This window comes from Geotrypetes seraphini, chromosome 2, assembly GCF_902459505.1.
Source record: "Geotrypetes seraphini chromosome 2, aGeoSer1.1, whole genome shotgun sequence".
Classification (NCBI taxonomy): Eukaryota; Metazoa; Chordata; class Amphibia; order Gymnophiona; family Dermophiidae; genus Geotrypetes; species Geotrypetes seraphini.
This window is the reverse complement of record NC_047085.1, coordinates 444,211,906-444,235,233: the sequence shown is the minus strand read 5'-3', so window position 1 is coordinate 444,235,233 and position 23,328 is coordinate 444,211,906. Positions and strand designations below refer to the sequence as shown.

Below are 23,328 nucleotides of genomic sequence, written 5' to 3'. Positions count from 1 at the left end.
AATCAGGGGTACGACGGTGGCAGCAGGAGGGATTGGGCATCCCTCTCACTGCCGGAAGGGGGGTTGCTTTACGGCAGCGGTGGAAGAGAGTTTGCAGCCCTCCCGGGTTGGTTGCTTGACGGTGGTGGGAGGGAGTGGGCATCCGTCCTACCGATCTTCGATTTGGAGTTTGGTTTTGGTTTTTTGAAAATTTGTGAGTGTGTTTTGCACATGTGCCAATCGCTATCACCAGCAATGAGCACATGCAAATTTAGCAACCCTTTGTGACTCTCCACAAACCTCATTTGCATGTGCATCTTTTTTTTTTTTTTAAGAATGACTCATCTTTTTGAAATCTTTACAATGACAGTCACGACAGTGGCCTGACGGATTTTACATGCGAACATTAGAGAATCTTCCCTGGAGAAACTAATCTCTTTTGAAGATAAAGTGCTCGAGAGAAGATTTAGTCTAGCAGGGGCCCTTTTACTACAGTGTGCTAAACTGTTCGAGCATTAGCTCATTGTGCATGAGCATGGCAACTCTGAGTGTGTTGTTATGGCATGCAGTATATCACATGCTTGCTGCAGGTATATGATTTTAAGTGGGGAAATAGAGTGGTTTGTGCAGTACTAAGTGCATCCATGTTGACTGTGAATACCCAAAGGTTGGCACATCAGGCTTGGCACTTAATGTGCAACAGTTTAAGCACTTGGTGCAACTTTTTCAGCTCTCTTCAGGGGTCTGTTGAAAGACAGATCCCATGCCACCACTAAAACACTAAAGTTATCCATGACCCAAAGCCTCTCTTCAGACCCACATGCTGAAGCCCCAGTGCTTTCGATGAAGTATAAAAGAAAGATCCCAGTCCCCTCCCTTATTTCTTCTCCTAAACACCAATAACCTCCTCTGGCCAGTGTCATCAGAATATGATAAAAGGGGATGGAACTCTTCTCATATGAGGTAAGACTAAAAAGGTTAGGACTCTTCAGCTTGGAAAAGAGGCGGCTGAGGGGAGATATGATTGAAGTCTACAAAATCCTGAGTGGTGTAGGATGGGTACAAGTGGATTGATTTTTTTTTTTTTTTTTTTTCTTTACTGCATCAAGATTTACAAAGTCTAGGGCAGGGGTGTCCAATGTCGGTCCTTGAGGGCCGCAATCCAGTCGGGTTTTCAGGATTTCCCCAATGAATATGCATTGAAAGCAGTGCATGCACATAGATCTCATGCATATTCATTGAGGAAATCCTGAAAACCCGACTGGATTGCGGCCCTCGAGGACCGACATTGGACACCCCTGGTCTAGGGGGAACACTCAATGAAGTTACAGAGTAATACTTTTAAAACCAAAAGGAGGAAATATTTTTCACTAGGAGAATAGATAAGCTCGCGAATGCATTGCCAGAGGATGTGGTGAGAGTGGTTAATGCAGCTGGTTTTAAAAAAGGTTTGGACAAGTTCCTGGAGGAAAAGTCCATAGTCTGCTGTTGAGACAGACATGGGGGAAGCCACTGCTTGCCCTGGATTGGTGACATGGAATGCTGCTACTGTTTGGGTTTTTGCTAGGTAATTGTGACTTGGATCGGCCTTCATGATACTGGGAGATGGGCCATACGAGATACTGGGCTAGATGGACCATTGGTCTGACCCAGTAATGCTATTCTTATGCTCTTATCTTCAGTGCTGGCAAAGCTTCTGAATCTTCTAAAGCTACTGCTAGTGAAGGGATTTTAATACCCCCTTACATACAAACACAGATTTATTTCTCATTTACAGTATTGTTTATATCAAAATTATCATCTAAATCAGTGGCCTTCGTTCATGTTTAAGTTGGGCTACTATGGATTCTAATAAACTGAAAGAGAGATACCAAATATCTTCTCATGTAGGGCATATGCTGCTGACCAGCATGTGTCAATTACATCCATCCCCACCAACCCACCTTCAAACTTTACTGGGGGACAGCCTCAAGGTTGGGAGCATTGCCAAATGTTCTTTGTCTATTGAAAAATACTTTTCCTTCAAACATGCAGCTCTCTCCCAATCCATTTTCTCCTTTCTTTCCTGAGCCTAGACAGTGAGGCAGAGTAGCAGGAAAAAAACCTCAGAATGACAGTCGGGGCTGCCTAAGAAATCTCCGGGAGCTTGCATTGAAATTTATTGATCTAAAGGAATAATTTGCTACTGCAGTAAATATTTGATTTTACTTGCTTTAATTTACTTCCCTATATGACTTTACACTGACAGTATCAACTTATTTTAGGATAGGAAAGATTATTTTTGTTCTGCATAGCTTTTGTGCTGCTAAACTTTTTGGCAAATTGTCTGATCACAGCAGAATACTTCCTCCATAAAACAGAGCTTCAAAGAGCTATGAAAACAGCATATATTGAAAGAGCTTTTTATTTATCACCTTTTCCGAGTTAGGATGCCTTCCTGTTTTGTAATATCAGGATATTCTGTTCTTTCTGTATTCCTACCAAAAGAATTGGTTAGATAGCAGCTTGAAAATGAAATGTCTTAACAGTACTTAAATCAATACAATATGGGTGAGAAGTGGAAGCAAATTTGTGAACTGTAATAAATGGCTAGATTTTTAACAGTAATTTAATTTTTCATGTGTCTTAATCTGCTGGTCTAGTTATAGGAAGATTTCTGTTAACCCATTCTCATTAAAATTTAATCTACAATTCTTTGACTCGCATCCATGAAGGCCTATGTATTAGATTTTGATTGAAGGAATAGATTGAGTAGTTTATTTAGGCCAGAGGTATATAATCCCTGCATTGAAGGGGTTAAGATAGGTCTGACTTTGCAGTCCACCAAGCTATACAAGGTAACGATCTTTTTTTTTTTTTTTTAAATTGTTTATTAACGATCTTAATATTTATCAGGCATATCTGTACTTTTGGGGGGCTATGAATATCCTGAAAACCAGTAAAGCTGTGAAAAGAATTTTAAAATAATTTCTCTGTCAGATACAGTAACAGAATAGAGAGGTGAAATACCTTGATAAAGTTAGTTATCTAATGTCTGTCATGCTGTCATACATTTAAAGGGGCATTCATTGAAATGAAGTAACATACATACAGAAGTCAAACAAAAAGTGCTTTGTAAATAGCAAAATCTGGTAAGATTTAGAGCACAGGTGTCAAAGTCGGTCCTCGAGGGCCAGAATCCAGTCGGGTTTTCAGGATTTCCCCAATGAATATGCATGAGATCTATTTGCATGCACTGCTTTCAATGCATATTCATTGGGGAAATCCAGAAAACCCGACTGGATTCCGGCCCTCGAGGAGGGACTTTGACACCCCTGATTTAGAGGATTGTTTACTACAGTTTGGTACATTTTGCACTTAACATGTGTTAAGTTTTTCATTTAATGCATTAACTATTGGAGCATGCCCAGCAGGTCCCCTTGCAGCTACTTAACAGAATATCTCTTTGCTGCACATTAATGTATTGCCAATTAATGCAAATGCATTTACCACTTCCTGAAGAGGTTGTAGGTGCATTTGCACTAACTGCACAAGTGACAACATACAGTACAATACCCTGAGTTAACTGCAATGCACTGTTCACACCCATTCTCCACCAATTCCTGCTCCATAACACAAGCAATTATAATTGAATTAGCATCATAGAAAGTACAATGCTCATGTACTATCAGCGTATATAAATTTGCATATTTTTAGACATGCCAGGTCGCACACATTCAGCATTTGACGCATGCATTTGTGCACCGCCTTACACTCACGCATACAACTACCTACCTCACACACATTTTGACTCCTGGCTCGGGATATCTCTTGCCTTTCCTTGCTTGTCTCTGTCTGAGTCCTGCCACCTCCTCTGATATAAGTTCCTGTTTCCACAAGGATGGTACATCATAGAGCAGTGGTTCCCAACACTGCCCTGGAGGATCACCAGCCAGTCGAGTTTTTGGAATAGCCCTAATGGATATGCATGAGAGAGATTTGCATATAATGGAAGTGACATGTATGCAAATCTGCCTCATGCATATTTATTAGGGCTATCCTGAATTCCTGACTGGCTGGTGGTCCTCCAGGACAGGTTTGGGAACTACTGTCATAGAGGAATGGCCCGATGCAGAGTGCCATAGTTGCTGCCACTTATGCATGCAAGTATGAAGGTTCTGGGGCCAATACCATATTTTTTGTTCACATTGTTCTGTGAGACTGCTGAGAGATCCTGACTGATATCCCTGTTTAACTTTCGTTGGAAGATATGTCATAAAGGACCTGTGGGTAGAAAGATCCTGGAATTTTCAGAATCTCAAGTTGACAAGGACAGAATAATTTTTTTAATTAATTTACCAATTATGTAGATTGCTCCCTGTGTAATTAACTCCCACCTGTAAACCTTTCAGCTTACTTATGCACTGTTAGGAGGTTTCATTCCTTCCAGCCTTATTCTCTTCAACTTATCCTAGACTGTGATAGTAACTACTTAAGAAACTTGAACTGGTGATTACTTCAGATGCAGTCTGTACACCTGTTTACTGTAACCTTCCCTTCCTTCTGTCTCTCCTTACTAGTGCTCTCCATTCTGCTACATTATAGACTTTGAAGCTTGTATGTTCAAATGGCTATCATCCTTTAAAATTTGGCTCACAGCCTCCTCATATAGCCATAGTAGGGCCTGGACTTATAATTTAATTTGTAAATAAGTTTGAAAGATCCCTGGGGATTTTCCTTATCTACAGAGCAGCATCAGTTGGGACTTCCACAACTAAGTAATTTCTTGTTTAGCACTGCTGTTATATGTTTGAATTTGTTTTTAGAAAAGGAGTCAATATTAACTGTTGGTAAGATTTTCCAAATTGCTATTTTTCATCTATAAATTTCTAGGGGGGTGACATCCTCTGTTCGGTTTAAGTGGTCCATGTCCCCACTATTGAGAAATTTATTGCATTTCACCTATTACAGTACATTCTACTACTACTAATCCACATCTATAGCGCTATTAGACATACGCAGTGCTGTGAATTCATTACTTATATTCATTGGGTGTGATTCTCCCTCATTCCAAGCCATTAAAACTTGAGCTACAATTTACATTCTTTTCTTCTTCTGTCATCCAGAATTTTGTCTTATCCAGTATTCTTTTCTATGTACAATATATGCCAAAAATCCAGACTGTTCAGGAATTAGGCAAATTTTGTCTCCACCCCAGCATATCTCTATCTTGCAGTTTTCAAGGGTCGGGACTCTCAGGTGGTCCAGATTTCTGGCATCTGGATTTTTGGACTTTTACTGTATTCTTCACTTATGCAGATCACCTCTATTCCCGAAAACATCTCATCTTGTACACTGTTGCTATGCTTTTACTGTTGTTCTCCATGCTTTCCTCCTCCTCCACTTTGCCGGAAGTATGAATCTTAGTCCTAACTCTTTCAAGATCTTCACACTGAACCTCCAAACTTCTATTTTTTCTTTTTTTGTTTACATCTCATTCTCTTGGTCTCTTAGAAATTCTTGATGAACTTTTCATAATTTTGCCTCCATCATCAATCTTTTTGTCTCTCATTCCTTTTATCTCCCTGCTTTAACAGATGCCTGTTTTCTTGAAGACCTTGCCTCAGTTCATAATGTCTCTCAAGAAGGCCATCTCTTCTCTCATGCATCTCAGTCAAAAAGCCATAATGGTGATTTAGCTTACTATTAACGCCATACTCCACATTACTACTCCATTTGTTATTTTAATGTCCACTTAATAAAACTGTAAAACTGTTCAACACTATATCCAGAAAGCTGTAGTATAGCGCTCCCCCCTTTCCCCTCCTCTCTTACCAATTTTGACAATGACTTTCATTTAGTAATTTAATTTCCTCTCATTCCTTAAGACTTCCATGTTTAAAGCTTTGCTGACTCATATCACCCCTGAGCTGTCTCTTCTCCAAGCTGAAGAGCCCTAGCCATTTCCTCATAGGGATGTCATCCCATCCCTTTTCCAGTTCAAAGATTTTTATTGATTTTAATAAAATACAATAAATGTTAACAAGGCAAGATACAGACAAGTTGTACAAAGCAAAGAATCATAAAATATCTATGCAATAGAACAAGCTGACCCCTGCCTATCTAAAAAGAGAGTGTCAGCACAACCTGCAGCCATAACTATATACAATATCCAAAGGACAGAGAAACACCGGAGTTATACCCCTGAATAAATATGGATAGCGAGCCATGATATAATGCATAGGTTTTGTTGTAGATATCTATATCCTAGCACAATAACTGAATGCCATTAGTCTGTATTGCAATAACAGTTGACTGGACTCCAGATTTTGATAAATGAACTCATAGACTTTCCGCTATGACACTTTCATATTTTACTGTAAGGCATAACGCATTCCACCAATTCATATAATTCACTTTAGATAGGTCTTTCCAACAATGTAAGATATTTTTAAGGGCCAAAAATAGCAAGACGTTAAGCAGCCTCGCATTATGATCAGGCAGTAGGCCATGATGACCCAGTATGATAATGCGCAAACTTAAGGGCTCTTGTATATTCAAGATTGTAGAAATGGTTTCCCAGACTTTGCTCCAATGAAGGAGTGTGTGGCGCGGTGGTTGAAGCTACAGCCTCAGCACCCTGGGGTTGTGGGTTCAAACCCCGCGCTGCTCCTTGTGATCCTGGGCAAGTCACTTAATCCTCCATAGCCCCAGGTACGTTAGATAGATTGTGAGCCCACCGGGACAGATAGGGAAAATGCTTGAGTACCTGTTTGTAAAACCGCTTAGAAAACCTTGCTAGGCGGTATATAAAATCCTAATAAACTTAAACTTAAACTGATAGATGTGAACAGTCATAGATCATATGAGTTAGCATGCCTTCCTGTGAGTTACAAGACCAACACATGGTAGAGAGTCCATTTGAAATCTTAGCTACCTTAATTGGAGTCCAGTGTGCTCTATGCATAAGGAAGAACAGAGATTGAAGAACGCCAGCAGAGGGAGAAGATCTAAACATATTTTTCCAGACTTCCTGCCACGTCTCTTCCTCAGGCAAAAGTCCCAAATCTCCATGCCAAGCGTTCATCATGCTCGTTAATGAAGAAGTTGAAGATCTTCTCATTAGGTCATACCATCTGGAGACAACTCCTTTTTTATTGGTATTGATTAATGAAATGTAAGAAAGTAGTTCTGGGATATTCTTTAATTGCTCTACATTAGGAAAAAGAGCATTCAAGCACTGTCTCAATTGTATCCAACGATACTGCTGATGGAATGGCAAGTTATAACAAGTTTGTAGTTCCTCAAAGGACATCCATTGAGAGTTCATTATTAAAACTTGGAGAGTCCAGATACCACAATTCTGCCACAATATACAGTTAAGTGATCTATCCTGAATCTATATATACTCATTATGCCACAACAATATTCGTCGCGATTCGTGCCATTTAATTTCCATCAAGTTAATTTCCATCAAGCCTTGACTACTACATGAGTGGAATAGTAGATTGGTTGTTTTTTATCTTTAGGATGTAATGGGATGGAAAGTGTAAAAGCGAGGCAAGTATTTCGCTATACACTTTTTTCCGATTGCAACCAAGTAAGGGAATTAGCAGCAGAATCAACATTTAGCTATATCAATCCGTGTCTCATGATGAAAGCTTGGTGATAGTGTAAGAAGTCAGGAAAATTTACCACCACCCCCCTAGATTAATCATCAGTTTCTGGATATAGGCTAAATACAACTAAATCTGAGTTATTGCGACTGAATTGTATTGAAGATAGGCATGAAATGGACTCTTATGGCTTTATTTGGAACCTGACCAAAATTAAATACCTAGGTATATATGTGGGACCCACGCTGGAGGATATGGAGCAGTATAATACAGATTATATTCTAAATATCATCAAAGATTCTACCCTGAAATGGTCCCTCTTAAACTAACTTGGTTGGGCTACCTGGACACCATTAAGATGATGATATTTCCCAAAATAAATTATATTTTGAGAATGATACCAATTTTGCTTAAACGATGCACATATCATGAGATTGAAAACACTGCACAACAAAGTTTTTGCTTCCTGAACACTGCTGGGTGTTTCTTATAGAATTTTGGGTGCTGATCATGAATATTACATCAAAAATTACCCATCACGTACCATTTCAGAGAAATCTTCAATTTTGTCGTGATTTTTTCTTATATTTGGATGCAAACAATTTTTTCTCCCATAAGTGTCTTATCAACAACGGTTTGTGCCGCCTGGGTATGTCCATGCATAAAATCTAGCCAGGTTGGAAGCTGTTTTATGGAAGATGACATCCTGGGCATGTCTGGGCAGGTCTGAACGAGCTTGCGCTGTCTCACCATGCTATAATGGTGGCTTCCATACACCGATCCTGCTCATTTGGTTAATATAGATAGTCCGTGTGTGTATATAGTATCAGTATAGTAAAGTATAGTAGTATAGTAGCTGTAGCAATATAACAGTAAGTAAGCTTGATGCTATAGACGTTTTGGTGTCGGGCAATATGTCTCGTCGGTGTCGTAACAGCCGCGACACATTCTGCTATATCTGTGGGGAATATACACTTACGCCTCAGAGACGTTCGATGACTGCCCTTGTAAAGAAAGCCTATCATCTGTATTTTGGCTGCAAAATAGGTGATCAAGACAAGCAATGGGCGCCTCACATTTGCTGTGCGACATGTGCTGTTAGTCTGAGAGCCTGGCTCAGAGGTACTCGAAAGACGATGCCATTTGCTGTTCCGATGATATGGCGAGAACAGAAAGACCATGTGACGGACTGTTATTTCTGTTTGACTAATGTGTCTGGTTTCTCTGCCAAAAACAAGAAGTCAATTGAATATCCTAATCTGCCTTCAGCAATGAGACCCATGCCACATGATGACAGTCTTCCAGTTCCGAAATCACCAGAGGATTGGACCTTAGACGAACCAGATGAAGAAACTGCAGTGCAGGGTTCTAACAGTGACATTGACCCGGATTTTGAACCATCCTCATCAGGCGATCCACATCTGATAACACAGTCCGAATTGAACGATTTGGTCAGAGATTTGGGTCTGTCAAAAGCAAAAGCTGAGCTGCTAGGTTCGAGACTGCAGGAATGGTGTTTGCTATCACCAGGTACGAAAATTTCTGTGTTTCGAGACCGGCATCATGATATAACCAAATTTTTTGCACAAGTCGACAGTCTCTGTTTCTGTTGTGACATTGAAGGATTGTTCTCGGTCTTTGGTTGTGATCACAACCCGGAAGAGTGGCGTCTTTTCATTGATTCGTCAATGTTAAGCCTGAAAGCTGTTCTGTTGCACAATGGCAACGTTTATCCTTCAGTACCTGTTGGCTATGCGGCACATATGAAAGAAACATATGAGAATATGGAAATGTTACTAAAGTATGTCCAGTATACCAGGTATAACTGGAATATCTGTGGAGACCTCAAAGTCGTTGCTCTGTTACTAGGACTGCAGCTTGGCTATACAAAGTACTGCTGTTTCATCTGCGAATGGGACAGCCGAGACAGAGAGTCGCACTATTCTAGAAAGAACTGGCCACTCCGTAAAAAGTTAGTTCCAGGACAGAAAAATGTAGCACATGAATCGCTTGTTGACCCGACAAAGATATTTTTGCCTCCTCTTCACATTAAACTGGGACTCATGAAGAATTTTGTGAAAGCAATGAACAAGGAAGGGGAAGGTTTTCGTTATTTAAGACAGATGTTCCCAAGAATAACTGATGCCAAGATCAAAGAGGGTATTTTTGTTGGCCCCCAGATCAGACATGTTATGAGTGACAAGCGATTTGAAGATCTGTTAGTTGGGCCGGAAAAAATTGGCTGGAAAGCCTTGAAAGACGTTGTTGACAATTTTCTGGGCAATTACAGAGCCCCAAACTACATTCAGCTGGTAGACAAACTTCTCAAAGCATACAAGAGAATGAAGTGCAATATGTCACTCAAGATTCATTTCCTCCATTCACACTTGGACTTCTTCCCCGCAAATCTCGGTGCTGTGAGTGACGAGCACGGTGAAAGGTTTCATCAAGACATAGCTACGATGGAGAAACGATACCAGGGCAATTGGAATCCGTCAATGCTTGCCGACTATTGTTGGATGCTACAACGTGATGCACCAGACACTGAATATAAAAGAAACTCGGGAGCAAAACACTTTTAATTCTGTTTCATTTAGTCGCTTGTGCGAAACGTAAACTTGACTATATATTTTATTGTCAGTAAACATAAAAATGTCTATTTCTCATAGTTCTTACGTGATGCAGTAAAACCAAAACCATATTTGAGCATACCAAGTTGGTACCTGTCATAATCACCAAAAACTTTTCAGGAATCAAGACTTAACCAAAAAATTGTTGTGCAGTGAAATTGTCTAAGTACATTTTTATGGCAGAATAAACAATCCCATCCCTTTTATTATTTTCGTTGTCCTTCTCTGTACCTTTTCTAATTTTGCTACATCTTTTTTGAGATACAGCGACCAGAATTGTACACAGTATTCAAGATGCTGCTGTACCATACAGCAATACAAGGGCTTTATAACATTTTCATCTTTCCTGTTAATTCCTAACATTCTATGTGCTCTCTTACCACCACACATTGAGTTGAGGGTTTCAACGTATCCTCAACGATAATATCTAGATCCTTTTTCTGGGCAGTGACTCCGAATGTGGAACCCTGCATCAGGTAGCTATAGTTCAATGTGCGACGACGGCGAAAATGGCGAACAGAATGCTAGGAATGATAAAGAAGGGGATCACGAACAGATCAGAGAAGGTTATCATGCTGCACCCTCACCTGGAGTACTGCATTCAGCACTGGTCGCTGTACATAAAGAAGGACACCGTACTACTCGAAAGGGTCCAGAGAAGAGCGACTAAGATGGTTAAGGGGCTGGAGGAGTTGCCGTATAGCGAAAGATTAGAGAAACTGGGCCTCTTCTCCCTTGAGCAGAGGAGATTGAGAGGGGACATAATCGAAACATTCAAGGTACTGAAGGGAATAGACTTATTAGATAAGGACAGGTTGTTCACCCTCTCCAAGGTAGGGAGAACGAGAGGGCACTCTCTAAAATTGAAAGGGGATAGATTCCATACAAATGTAAGGAAGTTCTTCTTCACCCAGAGAGTGGTAGAAAACTGGAACGCTCTTTCGGAGTCTGTCATAGGGGAAAATACCCTCCAGTGATTCAAGACAAAGTTAGACAAGTTCCTGCTGGACTGGAACGTACGCAGGTAGGGCTAGTCTCAATTAGGGCGCTAGTCTTTGACAAGAAGGCTGCCATGTGAGCGGACTGCTGGGCATGATGGACCACTGGTTTGACCCAGCAGCGGCAATTCTTATGTTCTTATGTTCTTTTTCCCACCTACAACACTTTGCACTTGCTCACATTAAACATCATCTGCCATTTTGATGCCCAGTCTCACACGGTCCTCATGCAATTTTTAACAATCCTCTTGCTATTTAACAACTTTGAGCAACTTTGTGTCATCAGCAAATTTAATTATCTCACTAGTTATTCCCATCTCTAGGTCATTGATAAATATGTTAAAAAGCAGTGGTCCCAGCACAGACCCCCTAGGGAACCTCACTATTTTTAAAAAAAAACACAGAAGCTCCCTCCAAAATGATTGTAAATCTGTCTCCAGAAAGACTGCTCCCAAATCACTTACTGTGCACTGTATTAAGTTTGTAGAAAAAAAGTTTTGTTGAGAAGGTTTGATAAGAAGGATGAAAAAGCCTCAGACTCAAGCCTTCCATAATCACTTTTGCATACGGAAAAAGCATTAATTACAGAGATACCTTATTGGCATAAAAAAATCTCCTCCCTTCCAAACCAATGCAATATAGCCAACTTTAAATGTGTTTTAAACGTATTTGCAAATAATCAATGTCTTTAAATATGCTCTAAATGTACTTGCAAACAAATAATATTCATTGCTGAAATTTCTTCACTTATCTCAAGTTAATCAGTGTTCAAGTCACTTATCTCCAAATAAACAGTGCTCAGGGTTTGACCAAGATCATTTGTAGTTCAGCCAAATAGCCGTTTTTACTTCAGCCAGAAAAGCTGACGAAAGCCAGCCAGTGTTTTGCTGTAGCAGCATCAGGACATACCAGGTTTTGTTCTGCACTTCGCTCCATGCTCACCGGTGTAACATTCTCTTATCTGCCCATAAATAGTCTAGGCAAAAAGAATAAGTGTGATGTCTCCCTGAGTAACACGTGTATTCTCGTTCAGTTGGGTTATACACACTACATATATCTTCCATCCCATACTGAAGTAATGCATGTTTCCTTCACATATTTCTTCCCTATCACAATTACCGGTCATATCTAATTTCCCCAAATTATTATTCATTTCACCCCTATAATAAGATCTCCCATTCCACGTTGACATACTATCTTAAGAAGATCTAAAAATAAAGAGCCTTTATGCCCTACTTGAACATACCTATTGAATAGGATAAACTCCCATGTATCAATCCTGTCTGAGAGCCACACAGTGTACCCTCCAGATCCATATTCTACAAAGAATATGTTTTTGTTAAGATGACCACTCCCCTCTTTTTCGAATCTCCAGATGAAAATTACACCTTCCTTCAAGGACCTAATTTGAGTTTCAGCATTTATTCAGGGATCAGTTTCAACTCTTGTAATAAAGCAATGTCCACTCTGAGATTTTTAGATGGTTCAAGAGATGTTGCCTCTTAATAAGGTGTTTCTATCCCCCCCCCCCAATCCTCCAATGTTCTGTGTGGCTAACCTGTAGCATCTACCTGCCATACTTGTATTGCTTTCCAACAGCGCCTACCGCCCAGGAAACTGGTATGTGTATCACAAATACATGATCATCTCTTAGCCGCCCCCCTAAAATCCAAATAAATCATCTGATTCATTCCACTTCCCTCCCATATCACCTCTTCCCCTCTGCAATATAATGCTCTCAGTTCCCTACCCTCCCACCTTCCTCCTCCCATCATCACCCAGAAAAATAGAAAACAAATACACATAACTATAACCATTATGCCACTTCCTCTCTCAACATGACATTCTCTCAAGTATGGTAAAGCTTCCACATTTCTTGATAGTGACCTTAGTTCATACCCATGTCAATCAACTGTCCACGTCTCCTGTATGCATGGTGTCTGTATTCTCGGGAACTCAGTGAGAGATGGAATTCTTAATTAGGGCAGCACTAAATGACAGGAGGAAAGGCAAGGGAGCATGGAGCACTTGTACACATGTCCGTATAATATGGAGGTTCACCCGGAAGTGCATCTGCTTATTCTGTCTGACAGTGACAGATGAAAACTTAAATTGTAAGCTTCTTGAACTGAATCCAAAAAAGGTCTATAACTGACTACTGGTTCTTTAATTTTAGTCAGGGTAATTTTTCCTTATCTGTGTGATGTCACTATCTACTTCAATTATGCACAATTTCTTTTTCAACCTATTAATTAGAAAGTGGCTGTTATATGTTTTAAGTCTGGGGTGGATGATAGACTGAGGCATGTAACAAAAAAAAATCCTCCACTGAAATTCTACTATTAAGCTATCTTATGTTATAAAGGTTTAAGCATTCAGTTTCCTCCAAAATAAAGTCTACCTTTCAGCTGTACTTTTTTTTCCTAAGAAAACAGAATACCTGTGATCTGAGAGAAATTACAACACTTAACCTAGTACAATGTCCTTTTCCACCAGTTGCAACTCCCTTAGGATTGAAGTCCTGCCATCCCCACTTTCCTATTTGTATTTTAAAACAGTTTCTCTAATTGTAGTTGTCCAGAGACAGTGGTGTCTCAGACTGAACAAACTCAAACTCTGTCTGTCACTAATTTTGGAGTAAGGAAGAAGAGCTCGAAGAACCATTTCTTCTAAAGTAGTCCTAATGTAGGTATAATACTCAATTTTAAGATTTAAGTGAAAACCAAGAACCTGGCGCGTCAGCTGTCTCCTTTTCATCATTAGGTCTACATAAACTGAGTGCTTTTAAAATAGGAGTAAGAGGAGATTTAAAAATTTGCAAGGCACTTACTTTTAGGCTCATATTAGTTCTTACCTAATGCTGAAACAATTAATATGAATAATTCCTAACCTGAGAAAGGTTACTTGTCCTATTCATGGTAAACTTTAGCTGTGTCAAACATACGTTAGGAAGTATGGTTGCTTCAACCTCCGATTTATTATGTTCCAGGTTATTCATTTGTTTTGGCTTTCCTGTATTTCAGGAGCAAAATGTTTATTTTCATTGCAGCTGGATTCAGAAGAAGTTTTCGACTTAGTAAAAAAGACAGAAAAACCAATAAGTCCATGTATGAATGTAAGAAGAGTGATCAGTATGACACAGCTGATGTTCCAACATATGAAGAAGTGGTACCTTATCAACGGCAGAGTGATGAAAAATACAGATTAGTAGTATTAGTTGGTAAGTAAATTTTATTCTTGATACTGAAAGTCTTGGAAGTTGAAATTTTTTGTGTTTCTAGCTGAAACTTTTTCTATGATTAAAACTGTTTCTGCACCTGCTAGTAATTCACAGCATACTTTGGTAAATGGAGTATATGTGTAGTTTTGGAAAGCCACAGAATATAAAGCTAAGAACTCTGAATTGGAATGGCACACTTAAGGAATGCCCACTGCCAACCACTTAAAAACAGACATGCTTTTTCTGGTACGTTGTAATGTTACCTATAACTGATTTATTTAACTTGCAGGTATGGTTAACGTTGTGAAACTATATCTTAAAATAATGCAATCTTTGTTTTTATTGTGCTATTTTCTTCAGAATTTAACATCTCATCTTTTATTGATGCACATCTTAACGTACAGATAGTCTGTAGCAATGCTTTCCCTCTGAAAGGAATATATATATATATATATATATATATATATATATATATATATATATACACCGTATTTGCCGGCGTATAAGACGACTTTTCAGTACCTTAAAATCCTCCCCAAAGTCGGGGGTCGTCTTATACGCCGGGTACAGTTTACATGCCCTTACTTGCGGGGCTGGATGTACTCAGTCGCGCGGCTTTTCTTCTCCCTACCTTCTCTGCTTGCAGCACAGAGCCGAACGGAAGTCTTCCCGACGTCAGCGCTGACGTCGGAGGGGAGGGAGGGCTTAAACAAAGCTTAAACAAAGCCCTCCCTCCCTCCGACCTCAGCGCTGACGTCGGGAAGACTTCCGTTCGGCTCTGTGCTGCAGGCATGGCAGGTAAGGAGAAGGAGAGTAGCCTCGCGGTTCGAGTGGCTACCAAGAGAGAGGGGCGGCCGCCCCGCCTCGGTTGCAGCACAGCCGGCCAGGTTCCCTTACTTTTGTGGCACTTCCCCGACCGACCGATAACAGCCCGGGTCCGACAATCCTCCCTGCCCTGTAGCCGCGAATCTAAATACCTTCTTACAGCAGCTGTAAGAAGGTAATTTAGATTCGCGGTTAAGGGCAGGGAGGTTTGTCGGACCGGGGCTGTTGTCGGTCGGTCGGTCGGGGAAGTGCCACAAAAGTAAGGGAACCTGGCCGGCTGTGCTGCACCCGGGGCGGTAGAGAAGGTGTGCGGAAGAAGGGGTAGTCTTATACGGCGAGTATAACACAAAACTCTATTTTTTAACTAAAAGTTGGGGGGTCGTCTTATACGCCCAGTCGTCCTATACGCCGGCAAATACATATTTTTTTTTTTAGCCCGTCCTCCCAAAGGATCTCAGAACGGGTTACAAATCAGGTACTCAAGCATTTTTCCTATCTGTCCTGGCCATCTCACAATCTATGCAAAGTACCTGGGGCAGTGGAGGATTAAGTGACTTTCTCAGGGTCACAAGGAGCAGCGCAGGATTTGAACCCATAACCTCAGGGTGCTGAGGCTGTAGCTCTAACCACTAAGCCGTACTCACCATACTTTGTCTTTATTTGCTTTTCCTTATTTCCTTCCCTGTTAAAAATAATGGAAGGTCAAGGGATGAGGAAGATTAGAAAGGACAACATTTGTAAATTCCAGAGAGGCCTACTGAACTCACTGATGGGTAGAGAACATATTCTTTGCCAAAAACTGACTATCTGCAACAAATTATTGTGTAATCTTCCTTTCCAGTGGAGTAGGGATGGTATGTTGAACCAAGGATCTTGCTCCCATTTCCGCGAGTCCATTGCAGAAGATACTGATCACTGTTTTCAGCTCCTCCTCCTCCTCCTCCTCCCCCCTGTTCTCTGCTGCCCTTAGTTATTTCTTCTCAAGCAAGCCTGCAGGAGCATCTTTGATCTGCTCAGTCTTCTTTTTTGGTTTTCAAATATTTTTGTGTTTTTTCACAGGATTTGTATTCCTGTTCAGCTCCAGTGACTGCCTGCCCTACGTGAGAGGAGCAGATTTCAGTCTGCAGCTGACAAGTGGATACTGTGGGGACCTGCTTGAACTGTGGAGCTCAGGGGAGTGGGGTTCCCCTTCTGTTTGCTCACTCCTTGACTTAATCAAGAGTGCTAGCACAGGCTGTATGGACAGTAATTGCGTTTCTTTGGAGCGCATGCAATGTTAGCTGCAATTTCCTCTCCCCTCTTCATGGTGTTTGGATTCTGGTCTTGGGGGTTGAGGCTCAGTTCGTCTGTGGCCTGACTGGCAGCTGAAGAATCATATTTCCTGGTAGCAGAGGTCCTCTCCTAATTCCAGCTACCCTGAGAGGAGCTGTGCCAGGCTGCATCGCATCTTCCCTGTGCCTGATCTGTGAGTAGTGCTGTCACAGCCCACAGGGCAGTTTGGGAGTGGGGGGGTGGGGGGGAGTTCTGAATTTGCTGTTTTTGTGGTGAAAACTTGTTGCAGCCTTGTTCTCCCTCCTCAAAAATCCTAGAATTGTTGGTTTTTATGATCTTCTGGTGGAGGAATAGCTGTTTTGTTAGTTGTGACCATCTGGGATTTTTCCCAATTTAAATTTTAAGTTCTTAAACGCCTTCAAAAAGCCTTGTTTTTGATTCTGACCACCAAAGATGGAGTCCTCAGGCTCCAATAACATGAATCCGTATGAAGTTTGTGCCAGATGAGCACTGGAAGAGTGCCTTTGCGCCACGTGTTCCACTACACAGGCTGAGAGGGTGGGGACCTCGGGTTCAGTCTCTCTGACCATATTATTAATGCTGCCAAGCAACTGTTGAGATGGTTGGGGGATGATCTTGCCCTTTCTGAGTCCCATATGCAGCACCAGTGCTTAGTAAAGGCACTGATGCCCCCAAAACAAAAAGAAAACACTCTATCCTCCTCATAAAGGGGGTTCTCGGTCCTCTATGCCCTTTACTCATGACTTTGTGAATTTGCTCTGGCAAGTCTATTTCAGCAGTTCTAGTGCATCTTCTGGGTCAGTTGGAAAGCGACCATCTAAACGGCCTTCCCGTAATTCTTCATCTCTAAGGAGACCCTTGTCTCCCCAAGGTCTCCAGCTGTTGGTCGGACAGGGTCACTGAAGATGATGATCTTGGATGCTTCTCTTTTGCAGAGTTAAGCTTTAGTCAGAGAAGACCCAAGTAGAGAATGACATGGAATAGCAGCTTTTTAAGTTATTTATCAATGATCTAGAGATGGAAATAATTGGTGAGATCTTTAAATTTGCTGATGACACAAAGTTGTTCAAAGCTGTTAAATCGCAAGAGGATTATGAAAAATTGCAAGAGGACTTTGCGAGACTGGGTATCAAAAGAGCAGATGATGTTTAATGTGAGCAAGTGCAAAGTGATGCATGTGGGTAAGAGGAATCTGAACTTTATATATATGTGATGCAGGGTTCCATGTTAGGATTCACTGTCCAGGAAAAGGATTGAGTTGTGATTATTGAGGATATAATTAAATCCTCAGGTCAGCATGCAGCAGTGGTGGCTAAGAAAACAAATAGAATCTTAGAAATTATCTGGAAAAGAATGGAAAACAAAGAGGAAAATGTTATAATGCCTTTGTATCACTTTTTGTTGCAGCTGCACCTTGAATACTGTGTGCAGTTCTGGTCGCTGCATCTGAAGTGAGATATAGTGGAATTAGAAAAGGTACAGAGAAAATGGTGAAAGGGATGGGATGATTTCCCTATGAGGAAAGGATAAAGTGGCTAGTGCTCTTCAGCCTATAGAAAAGATGGCTCAGGGGAGATATGATAGAGGCCTATAAAATACTGAGTGAGTGGGTAGATGTGAATTAGAGAATGACACGGGAAAAAAAATCTTTCCCCGTCACTGCACCATCCCCAGCCCACCATCCTCTGCACCGCCCCGTCACCACCGTTCCCTTCACCGCCCCGTCACCGCCACCCCTTTCACCGCAGCATCCATAAAAGCCTCAAACAGGTATGATTTTATATACTTATCTTTATTAACGTATAAAGGAAACATTCTTTACAACTTTACAACTTACTTAACTATACAAAAACAAAACACAACCTATACTAGCAGATTTTAAAAGAAAAAGAACCAGCTCCGTGCTGCAAGAGCAGCTCAACCGGACACCCCCCCCCCCCACGTGAACCCTGGGCAGGCAAACAGAAGGAAAGTGTGGGCCATTTCCATGGGTTACTGAACAAGTGCTGGTCCTGGATTGAATTCCTCCAGTCTTGCAGCACGTGTTCAATAACTAGCAGATTAAAAAAAACAAAAAACTAGCAGATTTAAACTAGCAGATTTATAAAAAAAAAAGAACCAGCTCCGTGCTGCAAGAGCAGCTCAACCGAACCAAACCGAACCACCCCCCACCCCCCGTCCCCTCCCCTCCCCTCGGGAACCCTGGGCGGCAAGCAGAAGGACCTTACCTCTTACAACGAGTTCTAAAACGAAGTTTCAGCTCCAAGTCCACGGTGACTCCAGTCCAAGCAGGCAGCAGCGACTCCAGTGACTCCAGTCCAAGCAGGCAGCAGCGACTCCAGTCCAAGCAGGCAGCAGCGACTCCAGTCCTCACAGCTCCTTTCCAAAATTTAATGGGTTGCGCTACTACAACCCATTAAATGGGGTTTTCAAATCATGTGTGGCAGTAGCGATTGGTCCCCTCACTGCTTGAGCAGGAAGAGGTGACTAATCAGGAGTCAGCACATTAAGAGGGGGTGGAGTCAATGCGGCAACGCGGCGATGGAGAGCTGGAATGGAGGAGACAGCATGGCCGCCGGAGGAAACAAAGGATCAGGCATGGTAAATCTCGGTTTCGCGGGTCACAATGAAGGGGGTAAATTTGCCTGCGGGGACAAATCTTTTCACCATTCTTGCGGGCGGTGAAAAGTTTTGTTCCCTTGTCTGTGGCAATTCGGCTGGAAAGTCTCCATAGCCCGCGGGCAAACCGCAGCAGACTGCGGCTCCCCGCGGGGATCGCTCACCGTGTCATTCTCTAATGTGAATCGCTTGTTACTCTTCCAAAAATATTAGGACTAGGGGGCATGTATTGAAGCTGCTAGATAAGTAGAAGATTTAAAACAAATAGGAGAAAATATTTCTTCACTCAACATGTAATTAAACTCTGGAAATCATTGCCAAAGAGAGTGGTGAAAGTATAGCAAGGTTTAAAAGAGAAGTCCATTAGCCATTATTAGAAACATGATGGCAGATAAAGGCCAAATGGCCCATCTAGTCTGGCCATCCATAGTAACCATTATCTCTTTCTCTCTCTCAGAGATCCCATGTGCCTATCCCAGACCCTTTTGATGTGGGGAAATCTACTGCTTATTCCTAGGATAAGCAGTATAAAATATGTTTTACTCTTTGGGATTTTGCCATTATTTGTGACCTGGTTTGGCCACTGTGATGGATCTGCAACATGTCCCAGAATGGCAGATCATATTTTACATAATTATGAAGTTAAGCCCTTGACAAAGGTCATGGCTAATCGTTTGGCGAGAATTCTTTCTTTGATTATACATGACTCTCAGGTATGATTTGATTTGAGAAGAGCGCTAGCCAAAACCTTGAGAAGAATTTTAGTCTTGCTAGAGTATAGGGACAGAAAGGGGCAATCCTTGCTAATAAGCTTGGACGCTGAGAAAACCTTTTATCTTGTCCACTGGGAATATTTATATGTTACTCTTGATAAATATAGGTTTTCTGAATACTTAGGCCCTGATTCTATAAATGGCACCTAATTTCTAGGTGCTGTTGAGCACGATTGTCAATTATCCGCTAAATGCTGTTTATAGAATCGTGCCTAATGGTGTCTAAGCAGTCTTAGATGCCAGTAGGCATTGAAACCTTTAGTGCAGGGGTAGGGAACTCTGGTCCTCGAGAGCCGTAATCCAGTCAGGTTTTCAGGATTTCCCCAATGAATATGCATGAGATCTATTTGCATGCACTGCTTTCAATGCATATTCATTGGGGAAATCCTGAAAACCCGACTGGATTATGGCTCTCGAGGACTGGAGTTCCCTACCCCTGCTTTAGTGCATTCCCATTTAGGCCAGGGTTTTCTTGGCCTAAATGAGTGTGTCTTAGTGAAACCACACCTCAAATCCACCCCTAACCATGCCTACTTGCTGATAGGTGCCTTCGAGTAGATATCTACCTCAAAGTGTTAGGTGCCTACCAAGTTACATGTCTACCAGCTAATTCATTTTTTAATGGTTTTCTAATTGGTTTTTAATGGCACTTTCAATTAATGGGGCCAAATGAGCCAATTAAGAAAATTGTTAGGTGCCTAGATCAGCTAACTTCACCGATCTACATGCCTAACTTCAGATGCCATTTATAGAATCTGGGACTTTCTGTCTATGATTAAAGCTTTATATGCTTCTCTGAGAGCTAACATTTTGGTTAATGATATGAGGTCTGAATCTTTTGTAATTTGCCAGGGCACAAGGCAGGGCAGTCCTCTGTCACTGTTCTTCACACTCTTGTTAGATCCTCTTATTAGGGATTTCTATCCTAATCCAGACTTACAGAGAGGTCAGATAGAATCTCAAAAGCTGCTAGTTTCAAACAGTGAATAACTAATACATCTCACCCAACTCCCTGAAGATCATGAAGGGAATAGAGAGAGTAGAGAGGGACAGATTCTTCAAACTTTCAAAAAATAAAAGAACAAGAGGGCATTCGGAAAAGTTGAAAGGGGACAGATTCAAAACAAATGCTAGGAAGTTCTTCTTTACCCAACGTGTGGTGGACACCTGGAATGCGCTTCCAGATGACGTAATAGGGCAGAGTACGATACTGGGGTTTAAGAAAGGATTGGACAATTTCCTGCTGGAAAAGAGGATAGAAGGGTATAGATAGAGGATTACTGCACAGGTCCAGGACCTGTTGGGCCGCCGCATGAGCGGGCTGCTGGGCGTGATGGGCCTCAGGTCTGACCCAGCGGAGGCATTGCTTATGTTCTTATGTTGATAGCATTCTTAGAATGGTTTTCAGAATATGAAGATTATGCGGGTTTACGAAGGAATCTGATGAATTCTGAGGATTTACCATCTTTGGAAGGGCTAAAAAGATAATGGGGGGGGGATTCCTTTCCTCTGAAGTGGTTGGTGGGATCCTTCCGATATCTAGGGATCCAACTTGTAGCCTCCACCGGTCTTCTTTATTAGCTAAATGTTTCTAAACCTTTGGAGATAACATGGCATCAATTGGTTGGCTGGAAGGAATTACCATTATCATTAATTGATAGAATTGCATTGATTAGGATGGTTGTCTTTCCTCAGTGGCTGTTTGTTTCACAAACTTTACCATTGAGATTGTTGAAGAAAGATCTTAGGAGTCTCGATCAGATAGTAACTAAGTTTTGCTGGTCCAGGCATAAGCCGAAGCCTCATTTTCCATTACTATTTGGTAATTTGAGTTAGGGAGGGATAGGATTACCAATTTTTGGTTTATATAATATAGCATGTTTGTTACAACGTCTTAAAGATTTGGATGGTGGTGGAACATCAGTTTACCACGATTTTGCGAGAGATTGGTTTTTATGTTCCATATTGTCTTCAATCTATTACATATGCCAATCACTAACCCCCCCCCCCCTTTAAATTACAAAGATATAAACAGAATGGAATCGATCCAGAGGAAGGCTACTAAAATGGTTCGGGTCTTTGTCATAAGGTGTATGGGGACAGACTTAAAGATCTCAATATGTATACTTTGGAAGAAACGTAGGAGAGGGGAGATCTCATAGGAAGAGGAGAAGATAGTGGATGCTGCAGATGGACAGATTGTATGGGCCATTTGACCTTTATCTGCCATAAAAAAGACTTATGGAGGGTGTTGGTGAGATGCTTGGGAGGGGACTCCATGGTTATAGATGAGCTCTTATTGAAAGGGAGTTTGTAGCTTTTACTGGGGCTAGACAATTCCAAATTTATAGAATGAGGGAGAGAGGAGCATATATTTACATCAGAAGGAAGACTGATACCTCTTGAGCTAATTTGACAGCATATTAGCCTTCAATGCAGTGACAAATTTTCATATTGTGTATTTAAACATTTTATGGGGTCTTTACAGTTGGATCAGCTTCGGTTGGTATGGGACAGAGACTTGAAGATTTATTTGGTGGTATCTCGGACTCTGATATCTCTATTTCTGACCTACATTTATTTATTGATATATACTGTATATATCCCATCCTCCCCAAAGAGCTCAGAACGGGTTTACATAAGGCTTTATATAAATTGGAAAAGAGTAAAGATTTGCGGTGGGTAAGAGAGAGTTGAGAAAAGGATCTAGGAATGAAGTTGTGAACTGGGATTTGCTGGATAACTTTAGAAGAATTCTCTGTTTGATCAGTGGAGTGGTATTTAGGGAATGCTATTTTAGGGTTTTACAAAGGCCGGTGCTAAAAATCACGCTACCATTTTTTTAAAAGAGGGAGTGTTAATTTTAAAAGAAGTACCATAATTTAAAAATGTAAATAAGGTAGAATGCTGCAATTTCTTGTATAGATTGTATCTTAGGGGCAATGTCTCCAAATAAGTTAGTTTTGCACATACCATGAGAGTAATGAAACTCTTTTCTAAGCCAAGTTATGTGGAGTACATCTTTACTTTCTCAAAATTATTTTGTTTGCATTGTGCCAAAGACAGCTTCCTTCTGGAGTTCATAAGATGTAACATACATATGCATCCTATCCAGGTGAGCTTGAAAATGGTTTCTAATCAAGTCTGTGTCTCCTAATACAATGGGGGTATTTGTTTCTATCACATTTTGTTGGTCTCTGACTACATTTCCTATGTTTTTTTGTTAGAATTTATAGTAAGAATCTTTTCCCTCTCCAGCCAATTCAGAGTAATTGCATGGGACTGACTGATCAGTGCCATTCTAGCATTTTTCTCTTTTACTGCTATATTTGATTTCCGTGCATCCAGCTTTTTATCATCTAGAATGGGGATGCCCTAGAAAATCATAACCTCTTC

General features: G+C 41.1%; 1 protein-coding gene across 1 annotated transcript in view; it reads left to right on the top strand.

Annotated features, from left to right (window-relative positions):
• Nucleotides 1-23,328, top strand: part of MPP7 (membrane palmitoylated protein 7) — a 348,547-nt gene that overhangs the window by 251,121 nt on the left and 74,098 nt on the right. Inside the window, exon 11 of the mRNA XM_033931438.1 lies at nt 14,252-14,422. Coding sequence (XP_033787329.1) covers nt 14,252-14,422 — 171 coding nt within the window. The remainder of the gene's footprint in view (nt 1-14,251; nt 14,423-23,328) is intronic.